The 17,325-nt window shown below is 41.3% G+C and overlaps 1 protein-coding gene across 7 annotated transcripts in view; it reads right to left on the reverse strand.

Annotated features, from left to right (window-relative positions):
• The window catches only part of NCKAP5 (NCK associated protein 5), a 605,695-nt gene that overhangs the window by 31,414 nt on the left and 556,956 nt on the right, over positions 1-17,325 (reverse strand). For 6 of the 7 annotated variants that reach the window (XM_042855509.2, XM_065560500.1, XM_065560498.1 and 3 more), the window contains 4 exons: positions 11,596-11,910; positions 8,042-8,181; positions 5,887-6,037; positions 2,727-2,914 (listed from right to left, as the gene is read on the reverse strand). In XM_042855509.2, the coding sequence (XP_042711443.2) occupies positions 2,727-2,914; positions 5,887-6,037; positions 8,042-8,181; positions 11,596-11,910 (794 nt within the window). The remainder of the gene's footprint in view (positions 1-2,726; positions 2,915-5,886; positions 6,038-8,041; positions 8,182-11,595; positions 11,911-17,325) is intronic. The other variant, XM_065560497.1, reaches the window with a different exon arrangement.

Raw genomic sequence — 17,325 nt, forward strand, 5'->3', positions numbered from 1 at the left:
AAGGGCAATGGGGGAAGAAGATGGACCAACAACCAATGACAATTCAACTAATGAGAAAATAATATATCGAAGTCCAGATCGCAGAGCTGACTGAACACAATGATGTCAAGTGGCTCTGAGCCCCGTGGAGGGAAACAAATGGATGGACAGCAAAGAGGAGGCATGCAAGCCAGAGGCTTATCTTCTGCAGGACCAGCTAAAGCTGAACCTGGATGCTTTCCAAAGTCTGACCCCTGCAAGTGCTTCTTGGCTGTTTCTGCTCCTCATTTGAAGGCCACTAGGACCAGTGTCCCAGGAGGGTCTGGTTGCGATTAAGGGGCACTGGGCCTGAAGGACCCTGATTTGCACCCTGTTTCCTCAGCTGTAGCTGGTGGGGGAGCCCTGAAAGTCGAGAAATTTTCGTAAGCATGTCCCCTCCAAACTCCTTGAGGCTGCTACTGCTCAAGTGGAATTTCTGGGCCTGGTTGCTGTGCGTCTGGTAGGCAGGGTGGAAGCAAGGCTGGAAGTCCCTGACTTGACAGCTGGTGCTGTCTGCTTTGGGATCATTAGCTCCAGGTTCTAGCCACTGTTAACTCTGTTAACACTCTGTTAACAACCTACTTTTATTTATGTTTCACTGCACTTTTGAAATTGAGGTAAAAAAGCCCCAGTTGGGGAAGAGTTGGGAGAATGAAGGTACATGCTCACCAGTAGTATTTTAAGGGGCAATGGGCAGGGTTTAGCAAAAAATACTTCACCTCTTCACACACAAAGTCCAAGTAATCCACCTTTCTGCAGGGAACTTTACAGGGTTGGTGGGGGAGGTGGTATGAAACGGGCTGTGGTTAGCACTGTAGGTCCACTACAGCTACTATTCCAAGACTATAGTCTGAAATATCTGCCAGTTTATCTGTGCACCCATAGGCAGAGATTTGGAGGAACTAGATCCATGTAATCATGGATCCAGTAGTCCATCCATTAAGTAGCCACCAATGGCCTCTCTATGCCACCTACTTCAGGGCTAGTGTGGACCCTCCTAAATGCTCTGTCTTCACTTCTCAGAGATATGGTATCTTAGGTGTCAAGTATCAGGGGGGTAGCCATGTTAGTCTGAATCTGTAAAAAGCAACAGAGGGTCCTGTGGCACCTTTAAGACTAACAGAAGTATTGGGAGCATAAGCTTTTGTGGGTAAGAACCTCACTTCTTGCATCTGAAGAAGTGAGGTTCTTACCCACAAAAGCTTATGCTCCCAATACTTCTGTTAGTCTTAAAGGTGCCACAGGACCCTCGGTATCTTAGGTATTAAGTGGTGCAGAAGTCCACCATTTATGGATGATATAAATTAGCAAGCAGGTTTACATCTACTATGGGGAAAATGCAATTTTCTGTCCATAAAGCACTGAGGTTCAGAGATGAGAGTTGTGTGGGACCTTGATCAGTATGTTTGAAGCCATCATTTGCTGCATTTCCAGAGCAGAAATGACATACACTCCAGCAGCCTTGGATATAAGTCACCACTCAGTTTCTTCCTTAAATCTAATTCTAGGTTCTTTTAATAAAATTTATACTTACAGAAACAGATATTTTTAATGTTTACACATAAGAAAAGATTCTCTATAAAACAGGCATTAAAAATGTATTGCACCTGTCACTGTTTGCCATAGAAAGTATTTTCCCTTTTAATACTTGGAATTGAATACCTCACTAAGAAAGAGAGAGAGAGAGAATATTGGTTTGTGTATGTGTGGGTGGGGAGGGGTAGGAATGGACAGAAAACAAGAATGTGTATGCGGGAGGGAGAGAAAGCGAGAAAATGTGGTAGAATACATTATTTCAGAGGTATTGTATGTTCAAGGTGTTAGAGACTGCTTTAGTAAGGCTCATACTCTGCTACTAATCTCTTTGTGGAGCTCTTGATTAAGTCAAATGAAGTTTGCACAGAAATTGGTGGTAAGAAAGACCTAGTCCTAACAGAGCTACGTCTGACTATATGATGGTATTTTGGGGAGCCCACAAAACAGTTGGTAACCACAGCAGACTTCCACTTGAATTTTTTTTTAAATATCATTTAATAGGTCTATGCTGCACTAAATGCAATGCAACCTCTTGTAAACTGACTCAGCGTGGAGCAGCAGCCACAAATGTTATGTCTACACTGCAACTAGGCGCATGGGTAGACAGACTTGTCTCTGCTCAAGCTAGCATGCTAAAAATAGCAGTGTGGATGTCGCCGCAGGGAGGGCAACTTGGGCTCGATGTCCAAATCTAAGCCCGCCTGACGCTCTGGGTCTGAGCTTGGGTGACTTGCCCGAGCCATTGCTTGTGCCGCAATGTCCACACTGCTATTTTTAGAGCACTGGCTCGAGCAGTGCTGGCATGCGTCTGTCTGCCTGGGCTGGGAGACACTCCCAGGTGCAGCGTAGGGATTTCCAAAGAGAAATAATGGGTTTTACTGCTATCCTAACACTGAAGTTTGCCATATATCTTAGGGCTCCAGAATGTCTCTAATGTTAAGTTCTGGAAGTCTGTTGTAAGCTACAGCTGACTACAAGATCACCACACTTACACAACCTCAATTAAAAAGGTGCTTGGTTTGCTTTACTCCCCCAACAACTCATGCCATATTTTCAGGTGTCTTTTTGGTTTCTGTAAATACTAATGAGGAATGCAGAAAACGACTATAAATAAGACAGATATATTCCTGGATTAAGTAAGAGGTAATATCATAAAAAGCAAGATAACTCACACTAGAGATCTCTTTGCTCTTGCCTTCTTTACTGGAAGCTCCACTCAGCTGCTCAATAAAACTGTAATGTGTTAATTGTTCAGGCCCATCCTCTCCATAATGGCCATAGAGACTGTGTTGATATAAATCCAAGATTGACATAGGGCTCCCCACAAAGGACTTTCTCACAGTATTTTCTTCTTGCTCAGCTATGGAAAGATTTTAAAAAACATTGCACATTTATTTGAGAGAAAGTTCACGTACAGCTTAAATGGATCACAGTGTAATTTTTAATAGCAATACAAATACTTTAAGACAACTGGAAAGGTCAGTGGTTGGTAATAAAAGCATAACAAAACTATGTAAAAGTTAAGGGTATGATTTAAAACAACTGAAAAAGGACATTCAAAGTTACTACTTAAAATTCAGGATGATTTTCTATCCTTAAAAAAGATACCAATGGTCTGAGATAAGCAGAGGGGCAAATCTGAGATTTTAAATTTCCTTTCTTTTGTGACTTTAGATGAGATTGTTAATTCGACTTCAGTGTAGAATTTTTTTTATTTAAATACTTTTGTTTTAAGTTTTTATCTTCAGCTGTTAATAGGCTTCAAGCCCTAACTTCCTTGGGCACATGCATATCTTTTGGTTGGCTTGCTTTTGAACATATTGTTTCTTTTATCTACTTTTTCATTTGTTTTATAAATCTTAAATCCTTAACTGACTGGCTGGCAATGAAGACAGTGGTGTAGAACCTATGTTTGTGAGATCAGAATCAGGCTCTATTAACTTGTTAAAGTTCATACAGGAAGTGGCAGTGCTAGGAATAGAACCCAGGTCTCCCTACTCCTAGGCCTGAAACCCATGTTAAAAAAAAATAAAAGCAAAAAAACCCTCTGCAACAATGTGAGACAGCACAAGGGAAGGATGTTCTAGATGGGGCATTTGTTTCTCTACTGGCTGTTGCTGTTACACACATTTGAACACTACCTGACGGAAGTACTGTATATCCAGTACCTTTTGAAAAACACTGTCTCCACTGCCTTCAACAGAGTTACACTGATGTAAAATCCAGTTGAGATCAAAATTAGCATGGTCTGATAGTTGAGGCATGGGGCGAGGGCTCAGAATACCTGGGTTTAATTCCTAGTGTACCCCAGACTTCCTATGTGACTGGACAACTCATTAATAGCCTGATCCAAAGCCCACTGAATCAATGAGCCATTCCATTGACTTCAATGGGCTTTGTACCAGGCCTTTAGTCTCTTGTGCTTCAGTTCCTTGCCTGTACAATGGGAATTAAAATACTCCCCTACCTCATGGAGTGTAGTGAGGATAAGTTCATTAATGTTTGTGAGGCTCTGAGACAATACAGTAGTGGGGCTATATAAGTATCTAGATCATCTCTGTGCCTCAGATTGCTCATTTGTAAAATGGGGATAATACCTCACCCGCACACGGGTGTTGTGAGGCTAAATCAATTAATGTCAGTGAAGTGTGTTGAGCTCTTTGGATGCAAGTTGCAATAGAAGCATAGTGTTATTATTACTTACCTGATCTGGGCAATTGTATTTAAAGTGACCAAGGCAAAAATGTTGGTCCATAGGAGAAAAAACAACCACCTGGTATACCAACATTTTAGGATTTTTGTTTGTTTGTTTGCTTTGCCTCAATCACAGATCAGAATTTTTGCATCCATTTTGGTTCTATCTGTCCCGACCCCAATGAGCCAGCTATGTAAATTAATGGCTCACTAAGTAAAGTGGTGGTTTTAATTCACGGTAGATGTCAAAAAATTTGAATGCTGCTGTCATTTAATTCAGGTGCTTACACATGATAAAATCCTTTAAAACACATGTTATGGATAAAGAAATCATTGCACATATGGCAACACCTATTTAAGAAAATACGATTCTCTCATGTTACAATATCATTTTAGAAAAATATCAACAGTGTCTCTTTGATTTAATCACTTGCAACATTTCATATATAATCAAAGATTAAAAAATAGGAGCATGCCATAAATAAAATAATCAACCTCCTACACTCTCGCTTCGGGTTCCCAACTCTCTGGCATTGTCCTGGAGTCTCCAGGAATTAAAGACTAATCTTTAATTAAAGATTATGTCATGTGATGAAACCTCCAGGAATACATCCAATCAAAATTGGCAACCTTACTCTTGGTGCTGAAAAACACCCAAATGGATTATCCTTGCAAATGTCAAACACTCAGTCCAGCTCCTGGTAGAAAGTAATGGCACTTGGGTGTCTGCAATATCTAGCTGCCTGTGGCATTTTTAATGCACTTATTACTGCAGTATCTACTGTATGTGCTGGGTCAAGTTCACCCCCTGTGCAAAGGCCAACACAAAGTCTATGCATCACTGAAGTCTCCCTTAAATCCTCAGGAAATGCACAAGCCCTCAGGGCTTGAGTGGGTTCATTGGTGCACAGCTCTTGTATTGGCCCTATACACTCCCTTGAATCATTTGTAGCAGGGAAGCCAAGGATGGAATGGGCCCGGACTTTCCCACTGCAGAGAGTCTTCTCCATAACACGGCTAACATACATTGCAGGATGGCATCCACTGTTGCTGCTGCTCATGAATTACCTATTCTGGTGTTCGAATGCAGACAGCAATCTCCTGGGCCACCAATCCAGCACTCAGTTACCTCAAAATTTAGAAAAATTACCCCAAGGAATTCACTGGTGAGCTTTCATGCTAGATTTAAATTCAGAGTCGATTCTTGTGACTGAATTTGATCCTCAGAAAAGTGGCAATATGCACTGGGAAGGCTGACAGAGCCTTAACTATAGCCGTGTGAACAGTACCACTGTCATAAGACAGTTAGAAAGCTATGGCCATGGCTCATTGGGTTATTTTAACCTACTACTAAACTATGTAATTAAAAAAAAGTTATCTTTATAATCACCTTTTTATTGCTGCAATAATGCAGCTAAAGCCTTTTTAGTTCACCACAGGGATTTCTGAATAAAAGCCTTAGAATTATGCCCATGGTGGCAAGAATGGTGTAACAGAAAAAAATGATGCGGATATATAATAAAAAATACATAATGGAAAATTATATCTGAAGAAAGACAGAGTTGAAAAGTGAAAATAACCACACAATGAAAGACATGATCAGCTGCTGTCAGGATGGAGATCGGAACGATACATTACCATGTATACATTTCCAGTTACCTCGTTTGTTCTTCATTAAATCTGCTAACTTTTCCGCTGCCGTTCCAAAGTCATTTGTTTCATACTCTGGTTCCGTTTCAGTGTCACTACTGCTGCTAGCAGAATAAGTGCACACTCGCAGTGCCTTGTCCTGCGCCAGTAATAATAGCACAATGAGAATGACTCGTATACTATGGCAGGATGTTTTATTAGGATATAAAACATTTTGCATTCATCAAAGAAAACCTCGGATTTACTAACTGAACTACGGCAAGTATCATTCAGCATGTAAGCATAAATTTGACAGTATGGGAAATAGCCACTATTATTATCCAGATATATCCCAAAAGTTAGTCCTGCTTATACTGGGTCAGATTCTCCTCAGATACTCCTCACTTAGTCCCATTGGTTTAAACAGGACTCCTTGAGTGAGTAACAGCTTAACATGAGTAAGAGTGGGAGAATCCAGCCTCTTTCCCTCTGTAAAACTGCTTTAAGGTTGCACACTTTCCTCAGGTAATATTTATTTATTTATTTGCATTTATAAAGTACCCATCATATACAATTTTAAAACCTCTCAAGTATTTCTAAGATAGCATGTACGGCATTCACACAACAAAAGGTCTGTAGGGCTGTGTAAAGGTTTTATCAACACTTGTTTGGAATAACTAGCATAAAACACTCATGGCTTTACCACCTGTGAGCAATTCAGCCATTTTAAGTCATGCCCCCCTTCCTATCTTTTGGCAAAGTGGAGGGAAAGCAATAAACTCCACAGTTGGCTCCTTCTCCTCTGGACTCCACGGGGAGGGGCACAGACAAATACATTGCTTCCTCTGGAAGTGAAGATCCCTAGTAAAGAGAAGCCCTGGTCCTGATACCCCGCTCCATGGAAGTGCTGAAGATTTAGGAGTTCAGTGGCAGCAGAAAGGACGGGGGAGGAAGTTACATCTGATATTCAGAATAGGGTGGTATTTGTACCTGGTGTTCTGATTATCAACCAGATAGCAGGGTCCACAAGTACAATTATCACCTGGACCCACTTTTAAACTTTTTTTAATACGAGCACTTCTTATGGCAGTTTTGAAGATGCTGGTTTTTCCCATGCATTCCTCAATTCATCAGAGATTTAAAATGGCAGCTACTTATTGGATAAGAGGCATACTCTAACAACAGGAGTATGGGAGTGAGAGGCAGCAGTACTCTAATCAGGATCTGCCACAGACTTGCCAATGTGACATTAGGCAAGCCACTTAACTTATCTGTGTGTACCATGGAGAGCAAGAATCTGGGCCAGCTTTATAAAGGAACAGGGGCACCAGTTAAAAAACAGCATAAGACAAAAAGATTAGAATAAATCACAACATAACCAACATAAAGATGTTAGCTCATAATAGTGTGAGGTTTACATGCTAGCTGTGGAGCAGTTTAACCATACCCTTTCTTAAGGAGGTTTTTTTTAAATCATCCTATGTATCCTATATCTCAAGGGTTCCCACTTGCTAACCTGCTGCACCTGTTCTTCCAAAAGGGCTTGACTCATTTGGCACTTCTAATCATTCATAGCCCTGCACCTATCAACAGTAGCTTTTACACAAGGGTATGCATTTGCCTATTTGTCCTTTTCATCGTTTACAAGGAAGGATTGAAAGAGAGACAGATCATTGTAGGGATTAACAAAATGACAGAAACCAAAAGAAGATTATTTTACCATTTACACTACAATGATATTACATCCACTCACTCATACCACACCAACAGCAAAACCAAAATCAGGAAAGAACTGTATCTCCAAAGGGAAAAAACAACGAAAATCCAAAATCTCTTGTAAAGAAAGACCACCATGTAACAGCAACTCAATTCCCTCATCTATAAAATGCCTGGAGATAATAATATTTAAGTAATTAATGTCTGTAAAGCATGAGACAAAGTACCAAGCATACCTGTGGGCACTGTATTGTTATTAATAAATAATAAGGTACCTTTTGTCAATGAATGTTATCAAGTAATCACAAATAATTATGTATTGGATTGTTAATTATTCTTTTCATTAAAGTTAGGACATTTAGCAATTTGACTCTTTACAGTTAAATATGGTCTTTAGATTAAATATATATGCTAGTTACACCACTGGCATTTTTCTTTCAATTTATACCTTTGTTTTTTTAGTGGCTTTCTTGCTGCTCCAGTCTGGAAGAATCTTCTTGTTTTCCACATTTTTTTCAGTATGCTCTAATGAAACAGAAGTCACCAGAATTTGTTCCTGTCCACTTTGCTTTGGAGGGTTAATTATTCCTGAATTCAGAAAGAGATTAGGCAATTTATGGATCTCATCATCATTACACTAACAACAGCATTTGATTGTGTTTAGGAGTAATCCAGTGTTCAATTATGGGTCAGAGTCTGATACTTCTATTCATGTCAAATAATCCCATTCTTCAATGGAACTACTTGTATAGTAAGGTGCTGTTCAACATAAGGGTGGCAGAATCTTGCCCAAAGCACTTCCCAGTTATCAGGAGGAGAGAAGAGAAGACACAATTTAAAGTCAGTCTTTGACTTTTAAAATATAAACTCTTTGCAAATGAGAAACAAAATGTTACAATGATTTTTAGGAAGTCGTTAGAAGAGCTGTACTGTTATTTTATATTCTGATGGAGAGAAACTTAGCAAACTCAGTTTGTTGACAGACACAAATAGGAAATTATACCTTACTCCAGAATTTTTTTAGATCAAATAGTTCTTTTTATTTACGACATGTATATTATGTAGAACCAAAATCTAAGAAAATAAACAGTGCTTTGTAGAATAAAATGATAGTTGTGTTTTTGGTGAAGTAGGGTAAAGAAGAAGGGTCAGATGAAAATATTCCAGGAAAGAATGAGTTGACCTCACAATCTGATGTATTCTACTTTTTTTTGCATCTCTTCACGACAATTTAATTAAGATACAAACCTTACAAGGTTGGTGCAGTGAATATTAGCATTAAAATCAGTGCAATCTTACTGCTACTAACTTCTTATGAAGCAATTCAATGCTTGCAGTTTCTATTCAATTTGTTATAATGACAGTGTTTAATCATGGAGTCTACTCTATAGCACACTGCTGAATTGAGGTCACACATGTGACTATTCAAGCATGTAGCATATAATCTATAACTAAGATTTCTCTTCTGAATCTCTCTTAGCTGTGCCATTAATTAACAATACATTTCTTTCTAAAATAATATGTATCAAAATATATTTTATTTAGCTTTGATGCAAAACCTGCAGGGGAGTTTGCAATAAAGACCACAATATGTATTTGCACTCTAATATACTGCAATTGGAATATGGTTAAATCAACTACATTCCAATATGTTTAATTAAAAACCTTCTCATATACATTCTGATGAAAGACTATTTAGTCTTAGGTTCAATTTAAATAACAGCAATTTACCAAAACATACTTTGGTGGCCTTACCCTAAATTTAAACCTGATGTCTAGCCTTACATGATCATTACATGGGATTTCTTGTATGAGGGCAATGTGGCACAGAGTCATGCAAGTTAAATAAATCAGTGTCATTTTTTTAGTTGCAATAAATACTCTACCTTGACAAAGTGTTAGCAAAAAAGTTTCAGCCTGTATATTTTTTGCTGTTTTTTAAATAGTTTTCTTTTTAGAATGTAAACTCTTTGGGGCAGGGACTGTCTCTTAGTGTGTGTTTATATGTGTTAATCTAAGGCTAGATCCACAAAGGGATTTAAACATTTAATGGTTACTTTGGGCACCGAAACCCAAAATGTAGATCCTCAATGCTCCTGCTCAAATGCTACCTACCCCTGTAGAAGCCCACATTTCCATTGGAAAGTTCCCATGGCACCTACACTTCTGCTGGTGAGCATGCACAAAGCTCCCTAAGTCCTGACTCCCAGCACCTAGCTCCTACCTAAACCGCAGTGGGATCCTCAAACTAAATGTTCCCCCACCTAGCTCACCTGGAGAGCCCGATCAAGTGGGCATTCTCAGAGGATACCTACTAACACAGAAGGAGGTGGTAGTGTAGCCCAGTGGCTAAAGCACTTACCTGGGATGTGGTCATTGGAGTAGGGGCTTGGAGCGGACTCTTCCACATCCCAGGTGAGTGCACTGACCATTGGGCTATAGAGTCACTCTCTCACATTTCATTCTCTCTGGCCCAATGAATATTTAAATATTGCATACAAAGTGGAACAGCTTCAACGGGAGAGATTTAAAGCTACATCCAGAATACCTTGTAGCCCAGTGGTTAGGATATTCACACAGGAAGTGGGAGACCGGGATCAAGTCCTTTTTCCAAATCAGGCAGGATGGATTTGAAGCTGCACCTCCCATTGGGCTATAGGCTATATAAGGGGTGGAATAGCTGCCCCCCATTTTTTTTGAGAGAAAGGGCTGAGCTGATTTAGGTGTCAGAAGAGGTTTCATGGCTGTGAATCCCAAGTGGAGGGAGATGCCTGACTCCGTTTGAGAGATGGAGCTCAGGCCGAACCTCTCTCCTCAACACTAGCTTAAACAGCTCCCTGCTCAGTGATTCCCATTCTTAGGCACCTAACTTTCCTCATGCACTGAACAGGAAGCCTGGGTGTCTAACTCAGGGCTGTGGATTCCACTGTGCAGCAAGGAGCCTAAACATTAGATGTCTATCTGCCCTTTTTGGTCTAAGTACACAGTTTTTAACAGCAAAGACCACCAATCCTAATAGGGGCTTTTGCGCATTCCCATAATACAAAGAATACATAATACTGAAGTAGGAAGAATTAAAATGTGTACACCACCCAAAGCAGTTTAATTTACTCTGTTATTTGCAATATTTCCCATTTTAAATACAGAAATTACTCCATGATAAAGATAAATACTGCGGTGTAATAAACATCCATTTTTTTTACTGCTACTTGTACTTTTAGGCCACAAGCCTGCAAACACACATACACACATGTACCTTTACACATTGGCAGTCCCATTGAACTCAGTGGGACTATATTCAATTCAGTTTGTATATATAAAGATACTCATGTGTGTGTTTGCTGGATTGGGGCCTTAGCAGGCGTCTTTCATTCTTTGGGAGCTATTGTTTTATATGTTATATTTAATGCACATCCTGCTGAACCATCAAAATAAGTGTTTTTTACTACTGTCTATAAATACATTTGTACAGTGCAGGAACATGTCAAGAGACTTATGTTTATAATTGAGGCAAAATATTCATTGGTATAGAATTTATGCACTGATTCCAAATTACTTTGTATTCCAAGTTCAGTTTTGAAAGCAAGTGTTTATGAATGTGTCATTTTAACATTTAATATCACAATATGGCCACTGACAGCAAATTGAGAGCCTGATCCTGAAAGTTGCTGAGCACATGAAATTCTTATTCAAATCAATGGGAATCACCAGTGTTCAGCATTTCTGAGGGCTGGCCCTACTTTTCTCTCAAATATAGTTTCTTGAGGAAGGGATTTAACATTTTGCACAATTTTCTTTGAGGTACAGATATGCATTATGAGCAACCAAATTTCCATTGGACTCAGGTCACCAACTTGATAACCTTATATATTCACATAAGGAATCTTTTCTGCTACAGGCTTAGCATTCCCATTATCTAACGTCACTATTACAGGGCTTCTGTTAATGGAAACAGACATTAGGGCAGAAATAATCTAATTTCCAGTGTAATTGGCATTTTACCTGAGGAGACTGGTTTTGGAAGGCGACTTTGAAAAGGTCGTACAACTTTGGCAGTCATGGTAGGATCAGATGTTGAATGACTAATCATGTTTTCCACAGATTCTGGGCTCTTAGCTGTTGAAGGCACTTCTCGCTCAAGAGTTTTGGCTTTTATTGAAGGAGCTGAAGGAAGGGCTTGCTCAGGAGGCATGAAGACTTCAGTTTCTAAAGTTGATTCTTGCTTAGAAACATATCGTCCAGTTGACCGGTTTCCTGAGTCTGGGAGAGGGAAGGTTCCTATCCCACTGTCCAATGTTCTCATCTGGCAGCAAGACTCTAAGATACAGGAAGATTGTGTGATGGGAGTGGAGCTAAAGGAATCACTAGTATTTAAAGACAGTGAAAGGGGCTATGGGAAAAGAGGGTATCTTGAAAGGAAGGTTTTAAGGAAAGAAAAACATTTCACATTTAGCAAGTGTCAATTGTAATTGTAACTTTTAGTATTTCACGTGAAACATCTTTTTAATTAAACACAACAAAACATCACATTAAAATACAATTAAACCACAACAAAAAGATAAAAGGCAAGACATTCTAAGTGGCATGACTTAAACTCTTGTTATGACAATGGCTAAAAAGGCATGTACTAGAAACTAATTACTGCTCTTAACAGTTGGTATGAATTTCTTTAACAGTTTGGAGAGAATTCAGAGACGACCATTAACATGATTAAGGGCTGGAGGTAGGCTTACAGGAAAAAGTAAAAGAATTAAGAGTGAAGTGCTCTCCTTCCTGTGTGCAACATGTACAATAGGAATTCATTCCCCCTCTAGGAAGGAAAGGGGTGCCAATGTGCCACTGCCAGAAGTCATACCATCAATTCTTGCAGATGACCAAGAGCTAAAGGATTACCTGTAGATATCAGCCTCTGAGGGTTCCCCAACAGGCCTCCCATAGCACATGGCAAGAAAGCTCACATCCCTGCCTTCTTACACTTCGGCTCAGCTGATGTCATCTAGTCACACATGCACTATGCACTGTCTATTCAAATTGCAGAGGAGCAGTTACTGCTGATCAGGGAAACAAGTGTTTTAGTTGGTAAATTCCTGACGGGGGACATGACTCAAAGCCTCTCACTAAATCCCTCTCCCTTGGTTTTCTCAACTGGGTGGTGTTTGGCTCCACCATAGCAGCCACGGAATAAAGAGAGGGATGCAACTGTGGCTCCCCTACGTGGTGGATGGGATGCAGCTGCGTAATCCTATCCCCTCCCTCTCTAGTCACTCACATAGACTTCCCCTCTGACATAGCTAGCCTGGCCAAACAACCCAGAGCGGGCATTATGGTAATCTACCTATATTTTAAGAGTGTAAATACCAAGGAGGAAGCTTGGCTTGAAAGCTTGGAGGACTAATGGCTTGAAACTAAGCAAAATTTAGGTTAAATATCTGGAAACATATCCTGACAGGAAGATCTATCAGGCTGTTGCAGATACTCCCAAAAGAAGTGGTGGAAGTCCCATTGCTTGAGCAATTTAAAACCAGACTGGAAACGGGACTTGAGAGTATATGGTAGCAAGCAATTGTGCCCTGGTAGGACATGGACAATATGACCTGGGGTGGACAAACTTTTTGGCCCGAGGGCCACATCGGAGTTGCACAACTGTACTGAGGGCCGGGTAGGGAAGGTTGTGCCTCCCCAAATAGCCTGCCCCCCGCCCCCTATCCGCCCCCTCCCACTTCCTGCCCACTGACTGCACCCCTCAAAACCCCCAACCCATCCAACCCCCCCCCCCCCGGCTCCTTGTCCCCTGACTGCCCTCTCCCGGGACCCCCACCCTCTATCCAACCCTCCTGTTCCCTGTCCCCTGACTGCCCCAATGACTATCCACACCCCCCGCCCCCGACAGCTCCCCCTGGGATCCCATCCCCTTATCCAACACCCCCTGCTCCCTGTCCCCTGACTGCCCTCCCGACCCCTATCCACATCCCTGCCCCCTGACAGGCCCCCCAGGAATCCCACTCCCAACCCTCCCTGTTCCCCATCCCCTGACCGCCCCCCCCCCAGAACCTCTGCCCCATCCAACTGTCCCCTCCTCCCTGACTGACCCCCAGGACTCCCGCTCCCTTACCCAACCCCCTGCTCTCCGCGCCCTTACCAGCACCAGGAGCTTGCAGCAGTGACACCCGGCCAGAGCCAGCTGTGCTCCCCACACTGCCCAGAGGGAGCGGCAGACCAGAGTGTGGCCCATGCGGCTGCGTGGGAGGGGAGACTGAGAGGGAGAGGCCGGGGACTACGCTTCCAGATTGGGAACTCAGAGGCCGGGCAGGACAGTCCCACAGACCATTGTTTGCTCACGACTGTAATAGATCTTTTCCATCTTTATTTTCTATGCTTCTATGTACTGATCTTTTGATGATATTCCTATTTGCCATTTAACACCATCATAGTTAACAGTACTCTGTCAAGTCATGTTCTGTTATTTTTCCTCTGCAGCATTTCTAATATTCTTAGAGGTTTGAAAATATTTCTCCCTTATGCATTTTGCCTGTCTGCTTCTGAAATAATGGCTGTTTTCACTTAATATTTTAATCTTAACTTGATATTGGCATAAGAACTTATCTACCCCCCCCCCAATTTGTTAGGTGGCTATTTATGTTTTCAGTTTTTTGTCAGAGGAGTAGTAGTATCTATCTATCTATCTATCTATCTATCTATCTATCTATCTATCTATCTATCTATCTATGTGGCCCCTAATTACTGTAGTATATGAGTGCCTCACAGTCTTTAATGCATTTAGCCATATAACACCACTGTGAAGAAGGGAAGTATCATTATCCTCACTTTACAGATGGGGATATGAGGCAGAGAGAGAGACTTAGGACTTGTCTACACTTAAAATGCTGCAGCAGAGCAGCTGCACCTCTGTAGTGCTTCAGTGAAGATGCTATCTATGCAGACTGAAGGGGTTCTCCCATTGGTGTAGGTGCTAGTGAAAGAAGAATTATTCTGTCGACTGAACACTGTCAACACTGGGGTTAGGTTGTTTTAACTTCATTGTTCAGGGGTGTTGATCTTTCACACCCCTCTGCGACGTAGTTATACTGACCTCGTTTCCTAGTGCAGACCAGGCCTTAGTGACTTGCCCAAGATCAAACAGGAAACCTGTGGCAAGGCAGGCAAGTGCCTTAACTATTGAACTGTTCTTCCTCCTTTTTAGTTTTAATCTCTCTAGTTTTTTTTTTTTTTAAGCCACAATAACATAGCTACTTAGAATTCTGTGGACGGTTCCTATCAGATTGTAACAGCGTTACGGTAGGTTACATTCAATGGGTCAGTCCTGGTCACATGCTACATGGACTAGCTGGGGTTAGAAACACCCTGGATAATAAGCAGACATCATTTACTGACAACACCCTACCAACTGAAAGAAAAACAGGAGTGAAGAAGAGATTTCCATTAATTTCTACTTAGCTGGAAGGATGGTGACTGATGTGGGAATCTTAGTTTGGAGAGGTATAGATCAGATAATAATGGAAATAATTCCAGGGCTTCAGCAAAGACATGGGATAAACTCGGTGGGATAAAGAGAAGACCAGATTTTGGACCCTAAATATCTTAACAGCATGCCTTTTATGGTCTGCAGTGTTAATATAGGGCCTTATCCTGCATTCCAATTTCATTGGGAATTCTGCAAAAGGAGTGCTTGTAAGAACAAGCACACATCTTGTAACGTCTTTTCCATCACATTGTTTTAAAAATATCCTATATTAGAAACAACAGTCAGTCCTTCCTAATTACAGCACACCGATGTCTGGTACTGGACTCAAATCAAATAACAGATGCTGATCATGCAAGAAAGTAGCAGTGGCCTTCAATACAGGCAAATTGGAAGTGAAAGACTATCAACTCTTTTTGGAACAGCTTCAAGAAAGAACACATCTCGTGCCAGAGAATCTCTCTTTCTCATGACTCATCTTTACAAATCCTAAGAAACCTAACGTCCATGAAAGATGGAGCTCATAATCAAGAGAAATGACTAGTAAGGACTGTGCTGATTGCCAAAAAATGATTCTTGAAAAGTGGAAGTCCCCAGCTGTTCCTAAAACAATTGATTAGACGAGAGAGCGACCTAGGAGCACAAAGTAAGTCTCACTTAATAAAAACAAATACTTTTAACCAGAAATAAGATCTTCTGTAGAATGCTGTACCTGGCTAACCAGCTCTGTAAAAGGAAAAGACGCCATGTTGTAAAACAGATTTTCGAAAGAGCTCAGTGCCAGGTTTTTAGTGTAGAGCACCCACCACAGGAGCTTGGTTTTCAAAAGGGCTCAGTATTCAGCAGCTCCCACCGTGACACCCAAAAAGATGTGAACCCAACAAGCTAAAATCTGGCCCTAGATCTAAACACAAAGGACATCACAACTTTCTGTGTAGTACGTTAACTTTTCAATGTGTATTACTGCTTTACACCTTAAAGCTTATTTTATGAATACAAATAAACTATTGTTCATCGATGTGTGGGTTTTGTCCCGAAGAACGATTTGCATTATTAAGTGAATGAGTATTAAGTATTCCTGTGTGTTGGATTTTAAGTTCCATGAGGCAACTGCCAAATCAAGGTATGTGGAACACTCATCAGGGATGGCTCCCAAGCCAAACTGCTTAAGCCCGAATAGGACTCCTTTAGGTTCTCTTAGCCCTGCCCTGGGGTTTCAGTTGGAATACTTGCATTACTAAGTGCTGATCAGTATGCGTAAGGTTGCATAATCAAACTCAAGGTTATAAAATGACTCAGCAGAACGTTAATGTCCCCAAAGGAGTCATATTTGAACTTAATTGCTATGGTTAGGGAGTCTTCCCTGGCAAGTATGGGGGCGGGGGGGGGGGGGAGTTGTTTGTTTGTATTTTTTGCCTCAGGGAAGAGAGGCACTATTTCACAGGCATTGCTTTGTTATAGTGGTCACAGACTTACCATCTGCCATACTACTGACCAAACAGTCCAGAATCAGTCTCTGAAATACAGAAAGAATTTTTCCTCTGCCTGGAGTTGGTTCTGCCTACAAAACGAAGTCCCTATAACTCCTGTGGGGAGGATGCATTCTTCCAGACTGAAAGCAGAAATAGGCCCAGGACTTTGGGACATTTCCAGGGGATCACAAACCTCTTCACTCCATGGGGACCTCCTGAATCCTTGTGACAGGCAGCAAACAATGCTATCTCCATATTTCCCTATGGATGGCACAGCTTGAGGAATACCTCTGGGTTTAGCGAAGCTTCCTCCCACAAGCTGTTACTTCTACAGAAGGCATTGGCCATTATGCTCTCTGATCTAAGAATTGACTGAACAGTTATGCATGTGTAGAAATTTCAGTCTAAGGGCTTGTCCACACTGGCACTTTACAGCGCTGCAACTTTCTCACTCAGGGGTGTGAAAAAACATCCCCCCGAGTGCTGCAAGTTTCAGCGCTGCAAAGTGCCAGTATAGACAGTGCACCAGCGCTGGGATCTATTCCCCTTGTGGAGGTTGTTTTTTGTGCTGCGACTACACAAGCCACATTAAAACGCTGCCACAGTGAAGATGTGCCCTAACTTCCACATTTTCATACATAAGATGATCATCCATTCTGATCTGGATTCCCCTAGTCTGGTAAGGTAGACACCATGGTTCTGTAGTTTGACAAACCTTGGAATTTAGTGTCCTATGGTGACAGCATTGAGACCTCTCCAGACGAAAAGCAACTGCATATT

Source organism: Chrysemys picta, chromosome 11 (genome assembly GCF_011386835.1).
Source record: "Chrysemys picta bellii isolate R12L10 chromosome 11, ASM1138683v2, whole genome shotgun sequence".
Lineage (NCBI taxonomy): Eukaryota > Metazoa > Chordata > Testudines > Emydidae > Chrysemys > Chrysemys picta.